This window comes from Nomascus leucogenys, chromosome 4 (genome assembly GCF_006542625.1).
Source record: "Nomascus leucogenys isolate Asia chromosome 4, Asia_NLE_v1, whole genome shotgun sequence".
In the NCBI taxonomy this organism is placed as follows: Eukaryota; Metazoa; Chordata; class Mammalia; order Primates; family Hylobatidae; genus Nomascus; species Nomascus leucogenys.
In genome coordinates this window covers 32,649,205-32,671,208 of record NC_044384.1, presented here as the reverse complement: position 1 = coordinate 32,671,208, position 22,004 = coordinate 32,649,205, and the positions used below count along the sequence as shown (strand labels likewise).

Here is a 22,004-nt window from a genome sequence, read left to right as displayed (position 1 = left end):
TCCCGTGAGCCACCTAAGCAGCAGGGAGTGGTGGTGAATGGGTGGAGAGAGGCAGGGTTCCTGAGGAAGGGTCCCGTGAGCAGTACCCAGGGCTGAGAACATGCCTATAGAAGAGGGGACCTTAGAAAGGCATCCATCGGAGGATGGGATCATCCCATGTGCTTGTGGATGGCTTGTTCTATGACAGTGAGATGAATGAATAGCAAAGAAAAGGAGATGGGGAGACCATCTATGAGGTTTTTACCAGTGAGAGGGGATGAGGGACTGAGCCAGGCTGCAGTAACCCCAAATTAAGTCTCATTACCATTTTTGCAAAAGGGTAACATGACTATTAGGATAGAACTATAGAGTGGAAGTGGCCTGAGATGATTCCATCTGGAATCCTTTCTATAGTAGCATAGGAGGTAGAAACCCTGCTCCTGCTTGAATGCTTACAGTGACAGAGAGCTCACCACCTTATGAGGTAGTCCTGTTGAATTCTGACTGTTAACTTTGGATTGATATAAGGAGAAACTGTCAGTTGGGAAATTAAACATTACCTTGTGGAACTCAACTCTAGAAACGGGCAAGAAATACTGCTGTTATCTATGGATGCCTTGAATACCTAGGTAAATGAATCTTCCTTGTGTGCTGAGATTTCCCTAAGAAAGGACGGTAATAAGAATGTGAGTGGCTGGTGGGCCTGCATGTAGATCCAGGCTCTAAAGACAGAATAAGGAAGACTGAGTCCTTTCTCTACCATTCTATCCCAGGATGGATTATAAATATCATGCATGACCAAAGTTCTTGTATAAATACTTTCTCTAGACCAGGTGCAGTGGCTCGCGCCTATAATCCTAGCACTTTGGGAGACTGAGGTGGGTAGATCACTTGAGGCCAGGAGTTTGAGACCAGCCTGGCCAACATGGCAAAAACTCATCTCTACTGAAAATACAAAACATTAGCCAGGAGTTGGAGAACAGCCTGGGCAACATAACGAGACCCCATTTCTAGAGACCATTAGCTGGTATATGTGGGTTTCCCAGGATCGACTGTAGGACTCAAGTATGCACAGATTTTGGTAAGGGGGAGAGTGTCGGGGGAACAGGGAGAGGTTCTGGAACCAATCTCTTCCATATGCCCAGAGACCATTTCTAGAGGCCCCATTAGCTGGGTATGGTGGTGTTTGCTGGTAGTCCTAGCTACCTGGGAGGCTGAGGCATGAGAATCACTTGAACCTGGGAGGCGAAGGTTGCTGCACTGTAGCCTGGGTGACAGAGTGAGACTCTATCTCAGAAAAAAACAAACAAACAAACAAACAAGAACTTTCTCTAATAAAAGTGAAAGTTGGCTGGGTGCAGTGGCTCACACCTGTAATCTCAGCACTTTGGGAGGCTGAGGCAGAAGGATCACTTGTGTCCAGGAGTTAGAGACTGGGCAACACAGTGAGACCCCGTGTCTACAAAAAATGAAAAAATTAGCTGGGCATAGTGGTGTGTGCCTCCTTGGGGGACTGAGGTGGGAGGATTGCTTGAGCCCAGGAGGTTGAGGCTGCAATGAGTGGTGATCATGCCACTGCCCTCCAGCCTGGGCTACAGAGTGAGATCCTGTTTGAAGAAAAATTGAAAATAAAAATGAACTACCTATGGTGGAGGGACCTGGATGGGTGGGGAGCAGGAGTAGCACAAACATCTCACTAGCATTTAAAAAATGCATTTATATTTTTGGTCCATGTGCATATATTACTTATTAAAAATTATATAAATATAATAATAGTTTCAGATTTTTTCTGTAGTCACTCAGAATGACTTTGGAAAGAAGGTTTTTCGGGCTTTTCTGATGAAACACTCTAGATATTCAGTTTGCCTGAAACAGCTCCTACTGAGAAAGGCCCCTTAGTGACTGCTCTGAGGCGTCTGGTGAAATTGAAGTTTGGAAACTGTAAATTAGTTATCAGTAAAAGCTACCTTAATTGATTACCCTAGATGGTTGCTACAGGGCTCTACTATAAGAGGGGGGAAACTGCACTTTCACTCGGTTGTTGGCTTCCTTGAATTTTGTAGACGCAATTGCTCCTGCTGGAAGTAGGGAATGATCACTAGGGAAAAAAGAGAAATTGGTTTCAGAGGAGCATTATCTCTTTTATGCAACAAATTAAGAAAGTGTTTGTGAGATCAAGGAACAAGAGCAAGGCCAGGCACTGGCTAGGAACTATGTTTCATGGTAAAACCTAATGTAAGTTGAAGGCATATTCTGTAGCTTCTTTAATTATGGTTATAAATCAGCATGGTTTGCTATCGACTGAAAACAGGTAGAGTCCGTTGCTAGGAGATTTTTTTTTCTCCCTGAAAAGTACCATACTGTGTTATCAATGTCTTATTCAGGGAAAATCATTGAATATTTTCATGGCATGCCTTTGGTGAACTAACCCAAAATTACAATATATCTAATATGAACAGTTTTTATCACCAGCACTTTATATCCTATTGTAAGTCAAGTATTCTGCTGCTCCCAAGTTGATTACAGCTGTAGAGGAAAGCATCAGTTTTAACAAAATGATCAAATGTGCATTGCAGGACATTTATCTCCATAATCCAAACATAAAGTGGAATGACATTATTGGACTTGATGCAGCCAAGCAGTTAGTCAAAGAAGCTGTTGTGTATCCTATAAGGGTAAGGATGGGAAGCCTCTTGGGGGTTATTTCTGTTCACTATCCATTGGACAAGCTGTATGTCACACACCTATCAGGAAGGGAAAGGCAGGATGATTTTCTGTCCACACGTTAACTTTTTGCTTGTGTCACCACACTTTCTCAACCCTGCAGCACCAAAACCTGGTCCATTCTAGATCATTTAAAATCATGTTACATATTAGTTCAAGACAGGTGTCTGAGCTAAGTGAAACTTTAAGATCTATACATGTATACATGATTTGTCAGATTGATTCAAATTAGCCTGCTCCCTTAAAAATATTCTTATTGTTGCAGAAATACCTCTGGAAGGGGAGAATCTCTCACTTTGTTTCCACAGATCCTTCCTTTACACCCCCACCCCCCCGACCTACCCTCCCCAGGATCATCTGGGGCTTTGCTTCTGGCGGGTTGTGAAGACTGAACAGCCCATTCCAGGGCAGTGACTAACAAAGCCAGCCTGTTGTGCTCATTACTTATTACTGACAAATCTCTGTGCAGTTTACAAACTGGGTAGAAAAATAGAAAAACAATATTCTCCATGTTTGATTTACAAATGGGGTGATGAGGAGGTAAGGGATAACAGCTTTTGTTGTATAACAGACCACCCCACAAGTTAGTGCCTTAAGACAACAATTTGTTTGTAATTCCGTGGGTAGGCAGTTGGAGCTGGTCTCAGCTGGGCTGGCTTATCTCTTTTCCACGTGGTATTCTTGGCTGGGCTCAATCACAGGTCTGAGCCATCAGCCAGAGTAGCTGGAAAAGATGGAGAGACTGAAAAGGCTGGGACAAGCAGTACAGCCAAGGTGTCTCTCCATGTGGCCTCTCATCCTCTAGCAGGAAAGCCCAGTCCTGTTCACATGGTGGCAGCGGGTTCCCAGAAAGAGGCAAGAAAGGGAAAGTTCTAATTCACAAGCATCTTTCATGCCTCTTATATTTTTTTTGCTAGTCTTATATTTTCAAGTCTCTTAACATTTGCTAATGTCCCACTGGCCAAAGTCACAAGGCCAGGCCCAGATTCAAATGTTGGAGAAATAGGCTCCACTTCTTGATGAAAGGAGCTACAAATAATTTGTGGCCATTTTCTGTAATCTCCTGCTGTCAGGATTATGAATTTATTTTATTGAATAACCTATTTAGTCTTAAACCACTGAGCCCATATGGCCCCTGATTTTTTGATGCTTTCCTCTAAAGAGACAAAAATCAATATATTTGGGTTCTCTTTTCCCCCTCTTTCTTTCTGTGTTCAGACTTAGGGGTAAGAAATACATTACTGTTCAGAATTAATAGAAATTTACTCGCCTTTTCCTCTAAGTGGAACTATAGCATAAAACTTTTAAAAAGGATAGAACATCTCACTGAAATTCCCTGGATTTGTTCTCTCCATGGCATTACAAGCTCCATATGTGTGGAGATTTGACATCAGGATTAGCAAGAAACTAATAGCTAGTTGTCATTTTACTAATATTCCTTGCCACACCGTCTCCCCCATTCTCTACCAGCCCTTGCCACCCACATTCCCCAGACTGTTTGAACTTGAATTAATAGGAGAGACTTCCTGAAGGCTACACATGCCCTGTTCAGAGTTGGTGTCTCTTAATGCATTTGCCCCTGAATATTCCCAACTTCCAAAACAGGTTTCACCATAGCTCTGTACTTTATTCGAATAAACCTTTACTGATTGGTTCTAGTATGTATTTTAAAGTTCATACCTGCTTTACAACATTTAAAAGATTGCCAAATGCTCTCCATATAGAAGTCTGGGGAAAATGATGTTATGCATATAAGAAATAACTGTTTAACGGAGAGGAAGAGTACCTACATATACTTTTCCTTCCAAAAAAATTGCTCTTTTAAAAAGCCACAAAAATTAAGTCAGGCATTCAAACGTGAAAATAAAATTGGGATGAATAAAATCTGTTTATTTCGGTCAGAAGCAGATGACCTTAAGCAAAAAAGGGAGCCCTGAATCTTAGAGCTGTGCTGCTTTCACTTCAGCTTTCCTGGCTTGTCTGTACTGAGAGTATGGCAGGCTGATGTGTTGGTACCAAACCTCATCCTTGTTCCTTGTTTCCATAGTATCCACAGCTATTTACAGGAATTCTTTCCCCCTGGAAAGGACTACTGCTGTACGGCCCTCCAGGTAAACACAGCTTCCTATTTTGATGTCAGTGTTAAGTGTGTGTGCAGAGGATGAGTTGCCCCTTCTGTCCTCACTTCAGGACTGGGGCACACGAGAGCTGAGCAGTCACTTCCTTCCTTGTGTGGGAAACTGACTTCTGTCTATAAGCAGGGGGATGGAGTTGAAATGCCTGCCCATCTTTTATGTGTCTCTCTTTAGGTACAGGAAAGACTTTACTGGCCAAAGCTGTGGCCACTGAATGTAAAACAACCTTCTTTAACATTTCTGCATCCACCATTGTCAGCAAATGGAGAGGGGATTCAGAAAAACTCGTTCGGGTAGGAATTCTTAATTTTGTTTTTAAAAATAAGTTCTAGTGTAGTGCGGTGGTACAAAATGATGTCAGAGCTTCTTTGCTTTTAGGTGATTTTATGTTAGATTCACTCCTGGTTCTTGATCACCAGCAGCTTGGGAAATGGATTGTCTATTACGTACGGATGTTAATTGTGCCCCCATCAGCAAAACATGATCTCCCTTCCTTTGGGAATTTGATCAACAGCTATTTTTTGATTCATGCAATTTAGGCATGAAAGCTGGGGGGAAAAATCTCTGACGTGGCGTATTTTTTCTTCATTCAAGAAGCATTTATTATTTAACATGTACACTATATTTGGTTAACATTTATTGAGAGGCTACTACTGTATGTTAGTCCCTATGCTAAATACTCTAAGGAAGAATCAAGAAACATTAAACTGCATTATTCTTTCAGATGTTCTGAGCACCTTTGCTTCCATAGTGCCCACAGCCTGTAAGATTTTTTGTTTTTGTTTTTGTTTTTTTTTTTTGATGAAGTCTCGCTCTTGTCTGCAAGGCTGGAGTGCAATGGCGTGATCTCGGCTCACTGCAACCTCTGCCTCCCGGGTTCAAGCAATTCTCCTGCCTCAGCCTCACGAATAGCTGGGATTACAGTTCCTGCCACCATGCCCAGCTAATTTTTTTTTTGTATTTTTAGTAAATAAAGGGTTTTACCATGTTGGCCAGGCTGGTCTCGAACTCCTGACCTCAGGTGATCCATCTGCCTCGGTCTTCCAAAGTGCTGGGATTACAGGCCACCGTGCCGTGATTTTTTGCTTTCTTTCAGAGGTTATTTCCATCTTTACAATGTCACATTTATAGTTGATGTTATATTTTGTATTATAAATTGGTACTGAATCTTCCAATGACATTAAGAGCACTTCCATTTATGGTTTAAGTCCCAGTGTAAGACAGGTCCTTCTTTGACATCCTGTTAAACTATCACCCTCTGTAGAATGGCAGATATGTAATCAATATAAGTGAATATATAAAATATTATGTATTTTCCGAAAACTGATTAACAAATTATGCTTAAATTACATTCCCTTAGATGACTCTTTCAAAATATGATGGCCTATTTGGAAGTCATAATAGAATATGTTTAAAGGATTGATTTTCCTAAAATAACCTATTATCTATTACCTTGATATCATTTTCAAGTTGTTGCAAATATGTAAGCTTATATAAATTCTTGTTACCCATTCAAGATGGTAATTTGTGGAAATCTACATTGATATCTTCTACTTGTTTTTTCTTCATCTTGCATCTAACTCAGTGCCAGTTCCGAAGATGGGGCTTGAATTTAGCTGCACCTACAATTATGGTTCCATGTGATTTTAGTTAGCTGGAGGTTCAGTTACGGTTGGCCCTTGAACTACAGTTGGCCCTTCAACTGCCCGGGTCTACTTATATGGGGAATTTTTTTCAACAAAATACAGTATTCACAGGATGCAAAACCCAAGTATATGTGGGTTTCCCGGGATCGACTGTGGGACTCCCCATTAGCTGAGACTATAGGTGCATACCACCAAGCCCAGCTAATTTTTGTATTTTTTGTAGAAACCAGGTTTCACCATGTTGCCCAGGCTCCTCTTGAACTCTTGGGCTCAAGCAATCCTCCCACCTTGGGCTCCCAAAATGCTGGGATTACAGGCATGAGCCACCATGCCTAGCTTCTCCCTGCCTTTCTAAATACAAGTAGGAACATACTATATGTTCCCTTTTGTACCTGGCTTTCCCCCCAACTTGATATATATAACTTGGATATTGTTCCACACTATTATAGATAAAGCATGTTCTTTTATGTGTCCATATGGTAGTTCATTGCATAAATGTACCAAAACGTATTTAACCAGTCTTTGCTTGATGGGCCTTTAGATTGTTTCTAGTCTCTTGCTATTATGAACAAAGCTAAGGTGGGCAGTTTTATATGTACATGTTTTTGCCCATATAGTATGGGACAATTTGTATGACGTAGAATCACCAAGCCAGAGGGAGTAGACATCACCGATTGCCAGATTGCTTGCCAACAGGGTTGTACCCGCTTACAGTCCCATCAATGGTTCATGAGTGTGTTTGCTTCTCCACACCCTGGCGAGCACACCAATATATTTTTTAAAATAAACATTTGTCAGTCTAATAGTGAAAAGTAATAGTGTATTTCCGTGATTAAACGTGCATTTCAATATTTCAGTGCTCGAATATGTATTTCTTTGATTCTGAATGAACTTGAGCAACTTTTGAAAGGTTTAGAAAATAATTATATCCTTTTGTGACATGCATTTTTATTTTGGATATTTTAAAAAATAATTCAAGAAGAAACAGATAACCTCTGCTAACCTCCAGGGAGCTCGTCTCATTTCCTTTCAGAAATTACATCATTTTCTCTTTATTTTCTGAGCTTTTGGGAAGATCCTCAACTGGACAATCTTGATCATGCTGTCAGGCTCCTTATTGTGAAGGTTTCAAAGAAAGCAAACCCTTCGGGACCTTCCCCTAAAGCAGAGAAGCTTTTTCTACCATTTGTTTCTCTTTCTATTCCAATTAAAGAGTTATTTATAGGGAACCATTGGGTTATGTTCCTCCCTCCCCTACTAATGTTTGTGCCTCTTAGGAGCTGATCGCTACTGAATAGTTGAGTGGTCTCTTTAACAAATGCATACATCTGTTGATGCTTACATCTTTCAATGCACTGCCCCCCAGTTGTATGATTTAACTTCCTCCAGGTTCCTCTGAAAATTTTAGACTAATGCTTCCAGAAACACTTACCCATGATTCTGTATATTCTCTGGGAGTGGAAAGAGCAATGCAGAGGGCAGTATGAATGCCTAGACTCCAGGCGTGGTTCTCCTTCCAACTGGGTGTTTGGTCTAGCAGAAGCTCTTGATCTCTCTTCTGCCTTTAGTGAGCACCTTAAAAACATGTATGGGTTTTATATTCTAATATTTCATTTCTCATTGGGTAGATTGCCACTGTCGTAATCACCCTTAATATCAGGTATATTTGGGCTTCTTTGTGTATGTGTGTGACAAGGACGGAAAGTTATTTGCCCTGAATTAGGTGGTCTCCATTGTATCTGAAAGGCATCGTGATGAATGCCCCAACATTGCCATTGTTCTCTCAGTTCATTAAACTCAGCCAATTGTTCCAATAAAACAGGATTCTGTAAAAGGGAGATGCTGGTGCATGCGCTTGAATGTACCCACGAGCAGTGGGGAAGGTGAGGTGTTTCCTATTCAGTGACAGGGAGACCTGTAAGGGATGAGCTGCTGCTGCTCGTGAAAACCACAACCTGACTTTTTCAGAACCCTTTCCCTCTAATTCTGTGACGGCTTGCTAGTGCTAAGTGACATGGAGAATAAATCCCCCATGCCTATTAAAGAATCTCTGTTCTTTTCTAAATCTCCACTGTTTTTTCCCATCAATCAGTGAAGGATTGTATATGATGCTCAAGAGATCAGTTTCAGGGTTAAAAAAATAAAGGTTTAGGTTGTTATATTCTATTCATCACCACATCTCCCTTTAGAGCTCTTTATTTTTTTTATATGTCTGTTCTTTTGCTGGTTGCCTTCCTGTTCTTGTTCAGTCTATAATATTTTATTTTATTTTATTCTCAAATAGAACATCGTATTCAATCGAGAATTGCCTTCTAGTACCTAAGCTTACCAAGCAGCCTTGTTGAGGTAGTGTGGGAAGACGATGGAGTAATTTGGAGAACACAAAGGGGCTAAATTTGTCAGCCTTGTTACCCATGATGGGAACCCAATCCTTCCCCTGAAATCCTTTCTTCTGAGAATAACCTCCCATTGTTCCCAAAGATTAAGGGAAGAATTATCAAATGATTATACATATTCCAAGGCTCTTGTGTCCATATGGAACATATTATTGGCAGGGTGTTTCAGGGGTTAACTGGCCGACTGCAAGCTTGGGAACCTAATTTTATCTGAAGCTCTCATATTTATGATTAGTAACCTTGGAGTAACCACCTACTCTCTGCCTCCAATTTTATCAAGTGATAAATGGAAATAATTGGACCATCCAACCCCCCGGGGTGGAGGTAGGAAGAAATGATTGTAATGATTATAAAGTTATTGTGAAATAACAGAGTGCAGCATAAACACTTATTATTAGAGTCATTCTAAGTTTTTACTCTCTGGGAGCATCTGAGGACTTTAAGTCTATAAGCATGAACACTTGCTTGCTTTTCCCCCACCCAGGTGTTATTTGAGCTTGCCCGCTACCACGCCCCATCCACGATCTTCCTGGACGAGCTGGAGTCGCTGATGAGTCAGAGAGGCACAGCTCCTGGGTAACAGACAGGGTTGGGGTTTTTGTTGTTGTTGTTGTTGCTTTTTTTTTTTGGTCATCGTTTCTCCCCTCTTGTAAGTGTGTTTGATGGTCGGAAGCCCATCGACATTTACTAGCAGAATGAGCCTATTAATAAGCCCACAAATTTTTTGCAGACACATGGAAAGGTCTTTAAATTAGGTCCTGTTAACTGAATAGCTGATTTAAGTAGTTTTTATAACCGGAGGAAATGCCATTCTCCCTTCCCCCGTTCCCCACAGAGTGGTTTTCAGACCTGAAGATCCTCTAGCCCCAGGATCCCAGGCTGCCATATCGGTCTTGCTGGCTGAAAATAGCCGCTGTGATGGCCTCCTCTGGAGCCAGAGGGGCTGCCCCTGGGGAATGAGGCTTGCCCACTCAGCTGCTGTGCAGGGCCACATCTGTACTTCACTCCTGAGAGGCAGTCCTCGACAGTGTGTGAAGCCTGGGAAAACACCACTTCTCTGTGGCATCAGGTTATGGCTCAGCAGGGCTGACTTTAAATATGTCACATATATTATCTCTAAAGATTGAGTGTCACCGAATGTCCTCAGCAGGAAGGAACACTTCTCAGACTGTAATAAGCCTTCTGTTTGTGCTTCCAAAAGCCAGAGTAGTGTTGTGCTTTTTGTTCGTTCGTTTTTAAGATCAGCTTTCTGTCTTGATCAGTGGTATTTTCCACTGAAGCTTTTTACTAAATCTGGCACCCCTGGCTTGAAAAAACAGATCTCTGAGAAATCTCAACACAGCTGCATTTATCAATGACCGTTAATGGTCTATCATCAAGGCAGAAGTAATAATAATAAAACACAATTAATTAGCTTGTTGGACATATAACTAGAATATAATTTATGAAATTTTACTCATTGGAAACCATTTTCCCGGCAGGTAAAAGCAACCATAAAGATGTACCCAAGTAATATACGGGATTCATGTAATTGATTGAAACAGGACATTTTCCTCAGCTTAACTGGAGCTAGTGCTTGTCAGCCCCAGGCTGGAGCACTCTGCTTTCTATACTAGGCCTGACAGGAGCAGGCAACTGCACAGGCACCCAGAAGGGAATGCATCAGCCCACCCTCATAGTCACTCTACAAAGACCAGGTCTCCCTATGCACTTGCTGTTACATGTGCTTTGTCGATCTCTGTCCCCAGTTTCCCACAGCCTTCATTGGGCTAATGTGAAAACTCTTCATTTGCTATCCTTGTGCGTGCTCCAGGTTCTGCCCCGAATTTCCATTTCCCTGTCTGGGATCAAAGACTCTAAAATTAGAGTCTTCAAAGGGTCAGGAAATAAGGATGGGTGCTCTGAAGACTTCTTTGATCATATTATGTTAAAGGAATTATAGTTATGGGCAAATGATAATTAAACACATAGCAAATATATGGGCAAATGCTAATTATATATTATGCTTATAATATATAATAAATAAATTATATATATACACATACACACACACACACACACACACATATATATATATACTGAGAGAGGGCCTTCTCTCTTAGGCAAAGGTAGTTGAGTATTAACGGGCATAGATCCTAAAAAAACATATACCTAGCCAGGCAAGGGGCTTGTGCCTGAGGTCCCAGCTACTCAGGAGGTTGAAGGTGTGAAAGTACTTTCCTGTGTGCTATGTAAGTGAGAGGGATTATCCTCAATTATGTCATTTTTAAAGAGGTAAATAATGCTGCAGGTAGACACAGTTGGGCTGCATTTAATCTACCAGTGGGACTGTGGACCCTTTAGTTATTTTCTCCAGCTCTCTGCCTGCCTTTGGTTTTCTTTCAGATACCATCATTATATTCATTTACTTGCTTTCTATCATGCTGTATGTGAACATAACAGCAAATTGCTCGTTTTCTCTAACTCTAGTATGAATGGCTCCATTGGCCATCAGAACAGAAACTGTTCTACAGTCACAGGGACATTGCTGTGAATGCTGCTCTTGACATGAGGGCGAAGGCTCTGACACTTACGAGAATCACGTCTTGTCTCTCTGTAGAGGAGAACATGAAGGAAGCCTGCGGATGAAGACAGAGTTACTGGTGCAGATGGATGGGCTGGCGCGCTCAGAAGATCTCGTGTTTGTCTTAGCAGCTTCTAACCTGCCATGGTAAGAGACCAAGAGAGTAAATTTTGAATACATTTTCAGGAGTCACTAAGTACAAATAAAAATTTTATATTGACCACTTCAGGCAAAGCCGTGTTGTTTGGCTGCAGCCCTGGAAGATTAATGTGGAGGCTTTACTGTTCAGGTCTCCAATCCTTGCTGTCTGTACCATGAAAGATCTGCCTTAACAGAGGAAACACAGGCCAGGGCGACCATTAACAATATTTAAAATGGACATTTCGAGATTAAAGCCAAATTATATAGTATGTTTAAATTAAGTAGGACTTTGGCACAGAACTACAAAATGCTTAAAATCTCCAGGACTCAAATAATATTCCAGAAATAATATGTTTGAATTTTATAGTATTAAAATTAAACTTTTTTAAGTTAGGAGAAAAATCTTCTCTTTAATGCTGCACAGTAAATAGAAAGGTAAATAATCTGTAGTGGAAAATATAATCTACTCTCAGAGTCTTATTTAAACAGTGTCCCAGAGTGGTTTAAAAACAATTCTAGATGTGGAATTGGGAAATAAGAGATGTTGATTAGGGAAAAACAATATCTACTTGGAGAATATATTTTAAAAATAAGTATAAGCCCTTTGTAGTTCTGAGAATGTTTTCACATACATTATTCCTTTCAAGCTTCAGGCAAAGCAGGAGACAGATAAAGGGAATGCTGTTCTTCCCATTCTCAGAGGGGACCAAGGTCAAGAGAGGTCAATCCACCAACATCAACAACTCTTGTAGCCTAGCTAGGACTTGTGACCTCATGCCCCTCACACCCATCTCTTTGCTCTACATTCAAAGATGAAAAGAGAAACTCTTCTGTAATGCATGCTAATTATCTGGAACCCCCCAAACCAGAAGTCATTGAAAAAAATCATAACATTAATTTGTAATCTGTTATTTTAAATATACTCATAATTTAAACCTGGCTCCACCTCCCCTTGAATCTAGAATACTTTCTCTACTTGCTCAGGTGATCAGCATTTTACAATTTGAAGATATAGGATCTATATATAATAATATCAAAGTGGAGTCCAAACTGAGAACCGTCATTGAAATGTGATTGTGGAAACTTTTAGGGAAGGAATCTTCTTTTCTTCAAAGGTTTAAAACAAGGTTGATCATAACCACTGGGGGTGAATATTAGAGTCAGCTGGGGAGGCAGAAAAACTGTAAGTCTTCAGGCATGAATGTGGGAAGGTCTGTGCCCTGGGGAGATCTACATATTTTCTGGAAGAATAGAGGATCTTCTACCCCCAGTGAATACCCAGGAATTTGTTGAGAAAGTTATTGTGCTGCTTCAATTTTCCTAAGCCCAAATAAAATGGTTCACAGAGGTCAAAAAACCAAAAACAAAACAAAAAACAAATAAAAATTGAATAAGCTTAGAAGGGATTTTCCAAAAATTTGCTTCTCGATGTGTCAGCTGGCAAATACACATGTGCTTTTGAGCTTATGTTCCTTATATCATCGATTGCATCATTACAACGTGCCTTAGAACCAATATGTTCTAACTCATATATCCTGTTTTATTATGAAAAATTCCCAAAAACACTAAGGAAAAAAGCAGAATGAACCCACCATCTCCCCGTTTTAATAACTAACACCATCTTGCTCAATTTATTTCATCTATTCCAGCACCACCCCCTGCCACTTCTTTGCTGCAATATCTTAAATCATATTCAACTATTATGTTATTTCTCAAATGTACATGTTGAAGAAAAATAAGGACTTTTTTTTTTTACATTACTGCAAAGTCATTATCATCCTAACATAATTAACAGTGATTCCTTACTGTTTATATTCAGATTTCCCAATTTGTTTCAAAACTCTCTTTACCATTGACTTACTGAACTGGTATCCAAATAAGGTTTGCACTTTGTAATTGGTCATTCCCTTAAGTCTCTTTTAATCTAGAACAGACTGCCTCTTTTTTTTTTTTTTGAGATGGAGCCTTGCTCTGTCATCCAGGCTGGAGTGCAATGGTGCGATCTCGGCTCACTGCAACCTCTGCCTCCCGGGTTCAAGCCACTCCTCCTGCCTCAGCCTCCTAGGTAGCTGGGACTACAGGCACCCGCCACCACGCCCAGCTAATTTTTTTGTATTTTTAATAGAGATGGGGTTTCACCATGCTGGCCAGGCTAGTCTCGAACTCCTGACCTCAAGTGATCCGCCCGCCTCAGCCTCTTTTTTTTTTTCTTTTCCTCCACTTGTCATTGACTTATTGCCTGCCAGAGGGATTGTCTTGCAGGATGTCCACACTTTCTGGATTAGGCTCCTTGTATCCTCATGGTAGTAGGGTTGTTCTTACTCCTGTAATTAGACTAAAGGTTAGATTGATTATATTCAGGATCAATAGAATTTTTTGGCAAACACACTTCATAGGTGATACTGTGCACATCACGTTGCATTATATCTAGAGGTATGTGATGTCTTGTTGTTCCACTTTTGGTGATGCTAAGATTGATCACCAGGTTCAGGTGTGTCACCCTGGTTCCTTGCCTGTACAGCTCCCATCAATGGTGTTAAGCATCAACTGATGACCTTGGCCTGAATCAGTTATTTCACCAGGGGTACAAGTCTGTCATTTCCTCTGATCAACAGCTGGAATTATTCTTGATAACAGAACTTTCCCTCTTCCAGTAAGGTTATTTGGTAACCCTGAAATATAGTTCATACTAGAAAAGCAGGATTTTTTCTCTTTGATTTTTAGTTGTGAGTTGATGCCACAGCGACATTCAGTGGCGACCAATGAGTCAGCCATCAGCTTCTTTCTTTCACTACAAGTTCATGACTTGTTTGGTACAACCCCATTCGTTTCATTTTTTTCCCCCTAAAATTTTATTGAGATATAACTCGCATACCACCCAATTCACCCATTTAGAGTATACGATTCAATGGTTTTGAGTGTATTTAGGGTTGTGCAACTACCACCACAATCAATTTTAGAACATTTTTCTTTACCCCAAAAAGAAACCCTGTACTCATTAGCAACCATCCCATTTCCCCTATGCCCAGCTCAGCATTAGGCCATCACTGATCTATTTTATGTTCTTGTAGATTTGCCTGTTCTTATACCTCTGAGTAGAATTATTGGGTCATACGGCCACTCTACCTTTGATTAGTTGAGGAACAGCCCAACTGTTTTACAAAGATGTTGCACCATTTCACATGAAGCAAATTCACATTTCACAAGCAAAGGATGAGGGTTCTGATTTCTCCACAACCTCGCTAACACTTGTTATTATATGTCTCTTTTATTGTAGCCATCCGAGTGGATAAGAAATGGTTTTGATTTGCATTTCTCTGAGACAAATGATATTGTGCATCTTTTCATGTCCTTATTGGCCAATTGCATATCTTCTTGGGAGAAATGTCTTTTCAAATCCTTTGTCCACTTTAAAATTTTTCTTATTATTATTGAGTTATAAGACTTTTAAAATATATTCCAGATACACAAGCCCTCTATTGGATATATGATTTGTAAATAATTTCTCCCATTCTGTAGCCCTTCCTTCCTTCCTCTCTCCCTCCTTCCTTCCCTCCTTCCCTCCTCCCTTCCCTTCCCTTCCTTCCCTCCTTCCTTCCTTCCCTCCTCCCTTCCCTTCCCTTCCTTCCCTCCTTCCTTCCTTCCCTCTTCTTTCTTTCCCTCCTCTTTTTTCCCTCCTTCCCTCCATCACTTTATCCCTCCCTCTTCCTCTCTATCCATCACTGTCTTTCTCTCTTCCTTCCTTTCTGAACTTTTTTATTCCTTTTTTTTTTCTCTACCTTGCTAAATTTCCCATGTGTGTCCCATTTCCCAAGGCTGGGACCTTTCAGAAGACCCTGTACCTGGTTATTCGACAGTGGCACTGTCTAATAGAAATATAATAGAAATATATTGTGAGGCACATGCATACTTTTAGGTTTTCTATTAGCCACATTTTTAAAAAGTAAAAATAAATAGGTGAAATTAATGTTAATAACATGTTTTATTTAACACAGTATTTTCAAAACATAATTTTAATATCAGTATAAAAATTACTGTGATATTGTAGTTTCTTTTTTCATACTAAATTGGAAAAATCCAGCATATATTTTACACTTACATCACACCTCAGTTTGGAATAACTGGGTTTCAATACCCAAAAGCCACATGTGGCTGGTGCTACCATATAAGAGAATACAGATCCAGAGACTCATTTGTCTTCCCTCATGCTGCTGTGGCAGAAATGGACAGTTGCCTCCCAACATTTATTTCACCCTCGGAATTTAAGAATAGAACTTCAACTTGGGGGTTCTGTTTCTTAGTCTTACCCTACTGTTAGGTGTGGTCAAGGCCAAGTTTCCTTCTTATTTGTGCAGGATGACTCAGCTCCATTTTGTACATTTTGCTCCTAGAATCAGCCATTTATTCATGAAGCCCTGGTGCCTTTAGTGGGAAATGATGTTAATATTCAGAGATCACAGTCTCACAATTAGGCCTTTTGATTAGACAGAGCTAGGAAACACATATCTTTAACAAGAGGCAAATAATGAGTCCATGCTAGTACTTCCCATTCAAATTTAGGATTAATATATTTGATTTTATATTGGTATCTTTTCTCTAATTGTGAAAATTTCAGTTCTTAGCATTAATATAATTAATACTCACTTTATCCCAATATGTACGAATACTGCATATGTGTGTATATCACAGAGCTTCTCAGTAATAATACCAATACTATCTTGACAGTGACATTCTGATGTGGAAAATGGTACTGACCTGGCCTAACTAAGATGAAAGAGCTAATGCGGGATTTCTCAACCCCAGAGCTACTGACATTTTCAGGCCAGATAATTCTTTGTGGTGGGACTGTCCTGCACACTGATGATGTTCAGCAGCATCTCTGGCCCACTATCCACTAGATGCCAGTAGCACCTCCTCCCCCAGCAGTTGTGACAACCAAAATATGTCTTTAGACATTGCCATATGTTTCCTTGGAGGCAAAATCACCCCCAGTTGAGGACCACTGGACTAATCTAAGGATTTGATAAACATCACATAGAGACAAGCTGACACATATTCCACAGCTAAACTCACAACGTTTTTTTTTTTAAATAAAATAACTGAACTTGGTTTTCTTACACAAAGCATAGCTTATTACATAATTTTTTCTGTATCTTGATTTTATCTTAACAAAATATCCTGCCAATCTTTCCAAATAAGTACATAAAGTTCTTCCTTGCTCCCTTTATAGCTGCGCAGGGCTCCATTTTGTGTATATAATAATTTATTCCACCAGCCACCTAATGATAGGCATTTGGGTTAATCCTACTCTTTTACTATTAAAAAGAATGCTGCAGTGAGCAGCAGTGTGGAGACCACACTTTGTGTATTTGCTAGTGTATCTTCGGGGTAGGTTCCTTGAAGTAGATTTTGCTGGGTCGAAGGGCTAATGTGCATGAAAGTATGGTAGAGCCTGCCAAGTTTCCCCCCGCAGAGGTTGTACCACTTTGTATTCCCACTAGTGTCCTGCTTTCATTACTTAACATGACAATAAGAACATTTCCAAAGTCATTAAATCATCCTTGAAAATTGGATTTTGTAATGGCTGCCCAAAATTCTCACACATAAATATACCACCATTTAGTTAATAATTCCTTCCCTGTTGAACATATATGATGATCCCAAACTTTCACTGTTAGAAATAACACTGAAATGAATTTCCTTGCATAAAAATCTTCGACTAAAGTTCCGGTTGTTTCCTTAGGACAGATTTGTGGAAGTCAGGTTACTGTAGCAGAGGGTTTAGATATTTCTTAAGTCCCTTGTGACACATTGCTGAAGTCCTTCTATGAGAAAATAGTGTATTTTTTAGCAAGAATGTGGGAACAGATCTTTCTCTTGGCTTCAGGGTCTTAGATGAGGGAATAGACTTATCTGATTCAAGCAGTCTGTCTTTCTAGGGGAAATAACTAAATCATACCAAGTGATGTAAAGACCCAGTCTTAAAATCCCGAAAGAAATTCCTTACAGTTAGTGGCAGTTCTCATCTATTGCATCTTCCGGGGCACTAGGCTATTCTTTACTGCTGGTTGACTTACCCCCATTTTCTCTAGACACATCGATTCCATCTCAAAGGGGTAATCATTTTCTCCCTTCCCAGCAGTGACAGGTGTGCAGCCTTTGTTTATTCAGCACTTCTCCTCCAAACAGCACCTTCCCTAGTCTATAGCATCACAGAGAGGACCAGAACAAAGAACAGTTCATGTGTGTCAATTGATGTATAAACAAGCAAGAAGAGGAATAACAAATGCTGCATCTTTAATATTACTGCTTAAAATAATAGCCATGTAAGAAATTTAGTAAACACAGTTAGAACTAATTTGACATGTCTTGATTGTTGAGTATTCACAAACTCAAGCCTAAGAGTCAGGAAAAAAAATACTGAACAGGCCCATTAAGGCAAATGTCATCTTTAAATACCTATTTAACTCTCTGGGAGTTTGTACAAATAAGGTGTGAAGACTGAATGTATGAAGCATGCTGAAACTCATGTTTTCCTTGCTGTTTGTAAAAGGGCTAGAAATCCCAGCAACTCTCTTAAAAATCAGACACCTGGTATACCAGGCTCTGGATTTTAAAATCCCTAACATTTAGAAGAAAACTTAAGATCCAAGAGATGGAATAAAATGGTCCTGATTCACTTGCAGGGGAAATCAGCAAGGAAAAGAGCTGTCAGTCAGCAGTGGCTCACCTGTGTCATCGCCTGGTGACTTCAACTTATTTTTTCAGCCAAATTTGAAACCCGCCAGGGCAATTGCTAACAGGGATGTCTTTCTGTTATCTATGTTAACCTACTTCTTCCCATATGAACCCTCTCCTGCTGGTGTAACATTGCTATAGCAATGCACGCATGTGATTGGAGGGATAAGCAGATGTAACCCTTGTTCTTTCCATAGTAACCACATGCATTTCTGGGTTCCAGGAAGAAGCTGTCCTCCCTGCCTGCAATCAAGGCCTTGATTGTGCCTTGACTAGATCAACATTTTTCCAAAAGCAGTCTGCCACAGGTCAGCAAGCATCGTGCAAAAAATGAGATCTAGTGGCCTGGTATGTTCAGGAGATGCCAAGTTAAAGACAGTTCAACTGGTTTCCCCCAGCAGGGTTGCTCAATGTCTTTAAAATAAGGCCAGGTGCAGTGGCTCATGCCTGTAATCCCAGCACTTTGGGAGGCTGAGGTAGGCAGATCACTTGAGGTCAGGTGTTCAAGACCTGCCTGGCCAACACGACGAAACTCTATCTCTACTAAAAATACAAAAATTACCCAGGCGTTGTGGCACGTGCTTGTAGTCCCAGCTACTCAGGAGGCTGAAGCAGGAAAATGACTTGAACCTGGGAGGTGGAGGTTGCAGTGAGTTGAGATTGCACCACTGCACTCCAGCCTGGACGACAGAGCAAGACTCTGTCTAAAAAAAAAAAAAAAAAAAAAAAAAAAACTATTGTGGCTCCGCCTCTAGGCTTTTGCACTCACACTTACCTGAGTCTAGAATCTGGAATGCAGTGGCACTCCCACCACCGTCCCCCTCCCCTTCAGATATCTGCAGGGCTCTGTCAGTCACCTTCAGGGGTCTGCTCTGATGCCATCCACTCAGCATCCTATTTAGAATTGCAGCCCCGGCCCCAGCTCCCTATGCTGCGTTCATGCTTTGTGTTTCTTCCTGTGCTGTTACCACAAGTGATACTAATTTGGAATTAATGGCGCTTAAGCTTTACAGCCCCTTGATTTCGTGGGACTCTTCCTTGGCTTATGGAGAGTCCCCAGCAATGTCCTCATGGTCCTTCGTTTTTGCAAAATTTGTGAAATGGTACTTTTATTGCTGGAACCGCTTTTGCAAAAATTATCTAACAGTGAGAAGATTATGGCAGTGAAAGAGATCTGATCTAACCAACCTCTATCTTGCCTTTAATCATTCCTGGGCGCAAGCCAAGCTAACTTTGGGAGACATTTCGTTTATAGTTTAAATGATAATAACCCTTTCTGAAAACTATACGGCATTCCTAAAGCTAATGCAAGACCACCAGGTTAGGAGGATGAGAGGAGCCTGAAGTCGTTAAGTTGTTACCAGCCATTACTCTGGAGGTCACAAAATCTGCAACTTCCCGTTACTCCTGCAGATAACATCACTATTGTAGAACCTAACTAAGATTGGCCTTTAGAGATGTCTTTTAAAGTTTTTGCATTTCTGACGACCCATGGCTCCACCTGAACCCACCAACCAGTCCTGTGGCTGCCCCCAGAAGAGAACCACTTTCCATACTCCCATTCACTTGTCACCAAACTATCCTTGAAAAAGCCTAGCCTCTGAAATTTGGGGGAGATTGACTTGAGTAATGACTCCATTTCCCATGTGGCGTGGCCAGGCTTGTGTTTATTCAACTCTTCTTTTTATTGCAAATAAATAAATAAATAAATAAACAAATAAATAAAAGATACTATTTGCAGGCTGGGCATGGTGGCTCATGCTTGTAATCCCAGTGTTTTGTAAGACTGAGGCAGGAGGATTGCTTGAGGCCAGCATGGACAACATAGCAAGACCTTGTCTCTACAAAAAAATTGTTAAAAAATCAGCCAGGCGTGGTGGTGTGTGCCTATAGTCCCAGCCACTCAAGAGGCCGAGGCAGGAGAATTGCTTGAGCCCAGGAGTTTGAGGCTAAAGTGAGCTATGATCACACCACTGCACCCCAGCCTGGGCAAGAGTTGCAACACCCTGTCTCTTAAAAAAAAAATGCTATTGTGCTTTGTGACTCTCTATGAAAAATAAGATAAAGCAGTACTTTCCATACTTATCTGACCCCACTCCTTTCCTCAAGGAGTATCTCATAAGTCTAGCGTTCCATTTGAAAACCTTTTGGAAGACATTAGTTTATATTACCTCACCCGATCTGATGAATGCATTTTTCATTGCAATTGCCTTCAGTCCTGCCTGTAGGCTTTTTTTTTTTTTGGAGACGGAGTCTCGCTCTGTTCCCTAGGCTGGAGTACTGGAGTGCAGTGGCACGATCTCGGCTCACTGCAACCTCTGCCTCCCAGGTTCAAGCAATTCTCTTCCTCAACCTCCCAAGTAGCTGGGATTACAGACACCCACCACCATGCCCAGCTAATTTTTCGTATTTTTGGTAGAGGCAGGGTTTCACCATCTTGGCCATGCTGGTCTTGAACTCCTGACCTCGTGATCCACCCGCCTCAGCCTCCCCACCCAGCCTGCTATTCATCTTTAATAGTATTTTTGTGCCTACTAGTGCTCAAATCATTTTGCTTGGAATTACTTCCATACAAAACTTCACTATCCCACACAATAATATCAAGCCCATGATCTTCCATGTGTGTTTTATGGGTAAAATCCATACGACCAGGAAAGAAGTATACTGTGCAGGATTTGGTAGTTCCAGTGGGGAAGGCACATGATGACTAGCAGGAGGTTACTAAGCAGTAATCTTGCTCTTGCTTCGTTCACACCTTACTGTTTGTTTGATCTCATCAGACAAAAACAACTTTCAACCTGGTTATTCCGGCATTACCTTTTCTTCTTAACAGGGTGTAGGTTGACATGCGAATCATACATTTCAAACCACATTTAAAACATTATAAAATTTTATAACCATTTTATAGAACATCTGAGAACTAGAAAAAAATACTTCTGATTTCACCACTGTGACTCAACTATTACCATCTTTGTATCTACCCTTCTGGTGAAAATCGTTTAGTTATTTATCATCTTTTGCTTCCATATCCTTCTCTGGTAATGTTTTTTGTTCCCAAGAGAAAAACAGTTTTTACTCTTTTGATTATTTTAAAGTAACACTTGTTTATTATAAAAATCATAAATTTATATGCTTTATTATTATTTGAAAGTGAACAGTCTTCACAATAGCAAAGACATGGAATCAACCTAAATGCCCATCAATGATAGATTGGATAAAGAAAATGTGGTACATGTATACCATGGAATACCATGCAGCCATAAAAAGAACGAGATCATGTCTTTTGTGTGAACATGGATGAAGCTGAAGGCCATCATCCATAGCAAACTAACACAGGAACAGAAAACCAAATACCTCATGTTCTCACTTATAAGTGAGAGCTAAACGATGAACTCGTGGACATACGGAGGGGAACAACAGACACTGAGGCCTACTTGAGGGTGGAGGGTGGGAGGAGGGAGAGGAGCAGAAAAAAATAACTATTGGGTACTGGGCTTTGTGCCTGACTGATGAAATAATCTGTACAACAAACCCCCATGACATAAGTTTACCTATATAACAAACCTGTACATGTACCCCTGAACCTAAAATAAAAGTTTAAAAAAGTGAATAGTCCCCTATAACTATACCACGGAAAATGATGTAAGTCTCTCCAGACTCTTTTACATCTGTGTGTGTGTGT

The 22,004-nt window shown here is 40.6% G+C and overlaps 1 protein-coding gene and 1 long non-coding RNA gene across 3 annotated transcripts in view; one reads left to right on the top strand and one right to left on the bottom strand.

Moving 5' to 3' along the window:
- KATNAL2 (katanin catalytic subunit A1 like 2) overlaps positions 1 to 22,004 on the top strand; it is a 219,792-nt gene that overhangs the window by 183,231 nt on the left and 14,557 nt on the right. For both annotated transcript variants that reach the window (XM_030810487.1, XM_012506288.2), the window contains exons 10-14: positions 2,556 to 2,654; positions 4,751 to 4,814; positions 5,013 to 5,131; positions 9,365 to 9,456; positions 11,480 to 11,590. In XM_030810487.1, coding sequence (XP_030666347.1) covers positions 2,556 to 2,654; positions 4,751 to 4,814; positions 5,013 to 5,131; positions 9,365 to 9,456; positions 11,480 to 11,590 — 485 coding nt within the window. The remainder of the gene's footprint in view (positions 1 to 2,555; positions 2,655 to 4,750; positions 4,815 to 5,012; positions 5,132 to 9,364; positions 9,457 to 11,479; positions 11,591 to 22,004) is intronic.
- The window catches only part of LOC115834743, a 47,768-nt gene that overhangs the window by 12,499 nt on the left and 13,265 nt on the right, over positions 1 to 22,004 (bottom strand). Inside the window, exons 4-6 of the long non-coding RNA XR_004029631.1 lie at positions 11,665 to 11,770; positions 11,454 to 11,582; positions 7,917 to 8,059 (exon numbers count right to left, since the gene is read on the bottom strand). This is a non-coding gene — a long non-coding RNA (uncharacterized LOC115834743). The remainder of the gene's footprint in view (positions 1 to 7,916; positions 8,060 to 11,453; positions 11,583 to 11,664; positions 11,771 to 22,004) is intronic.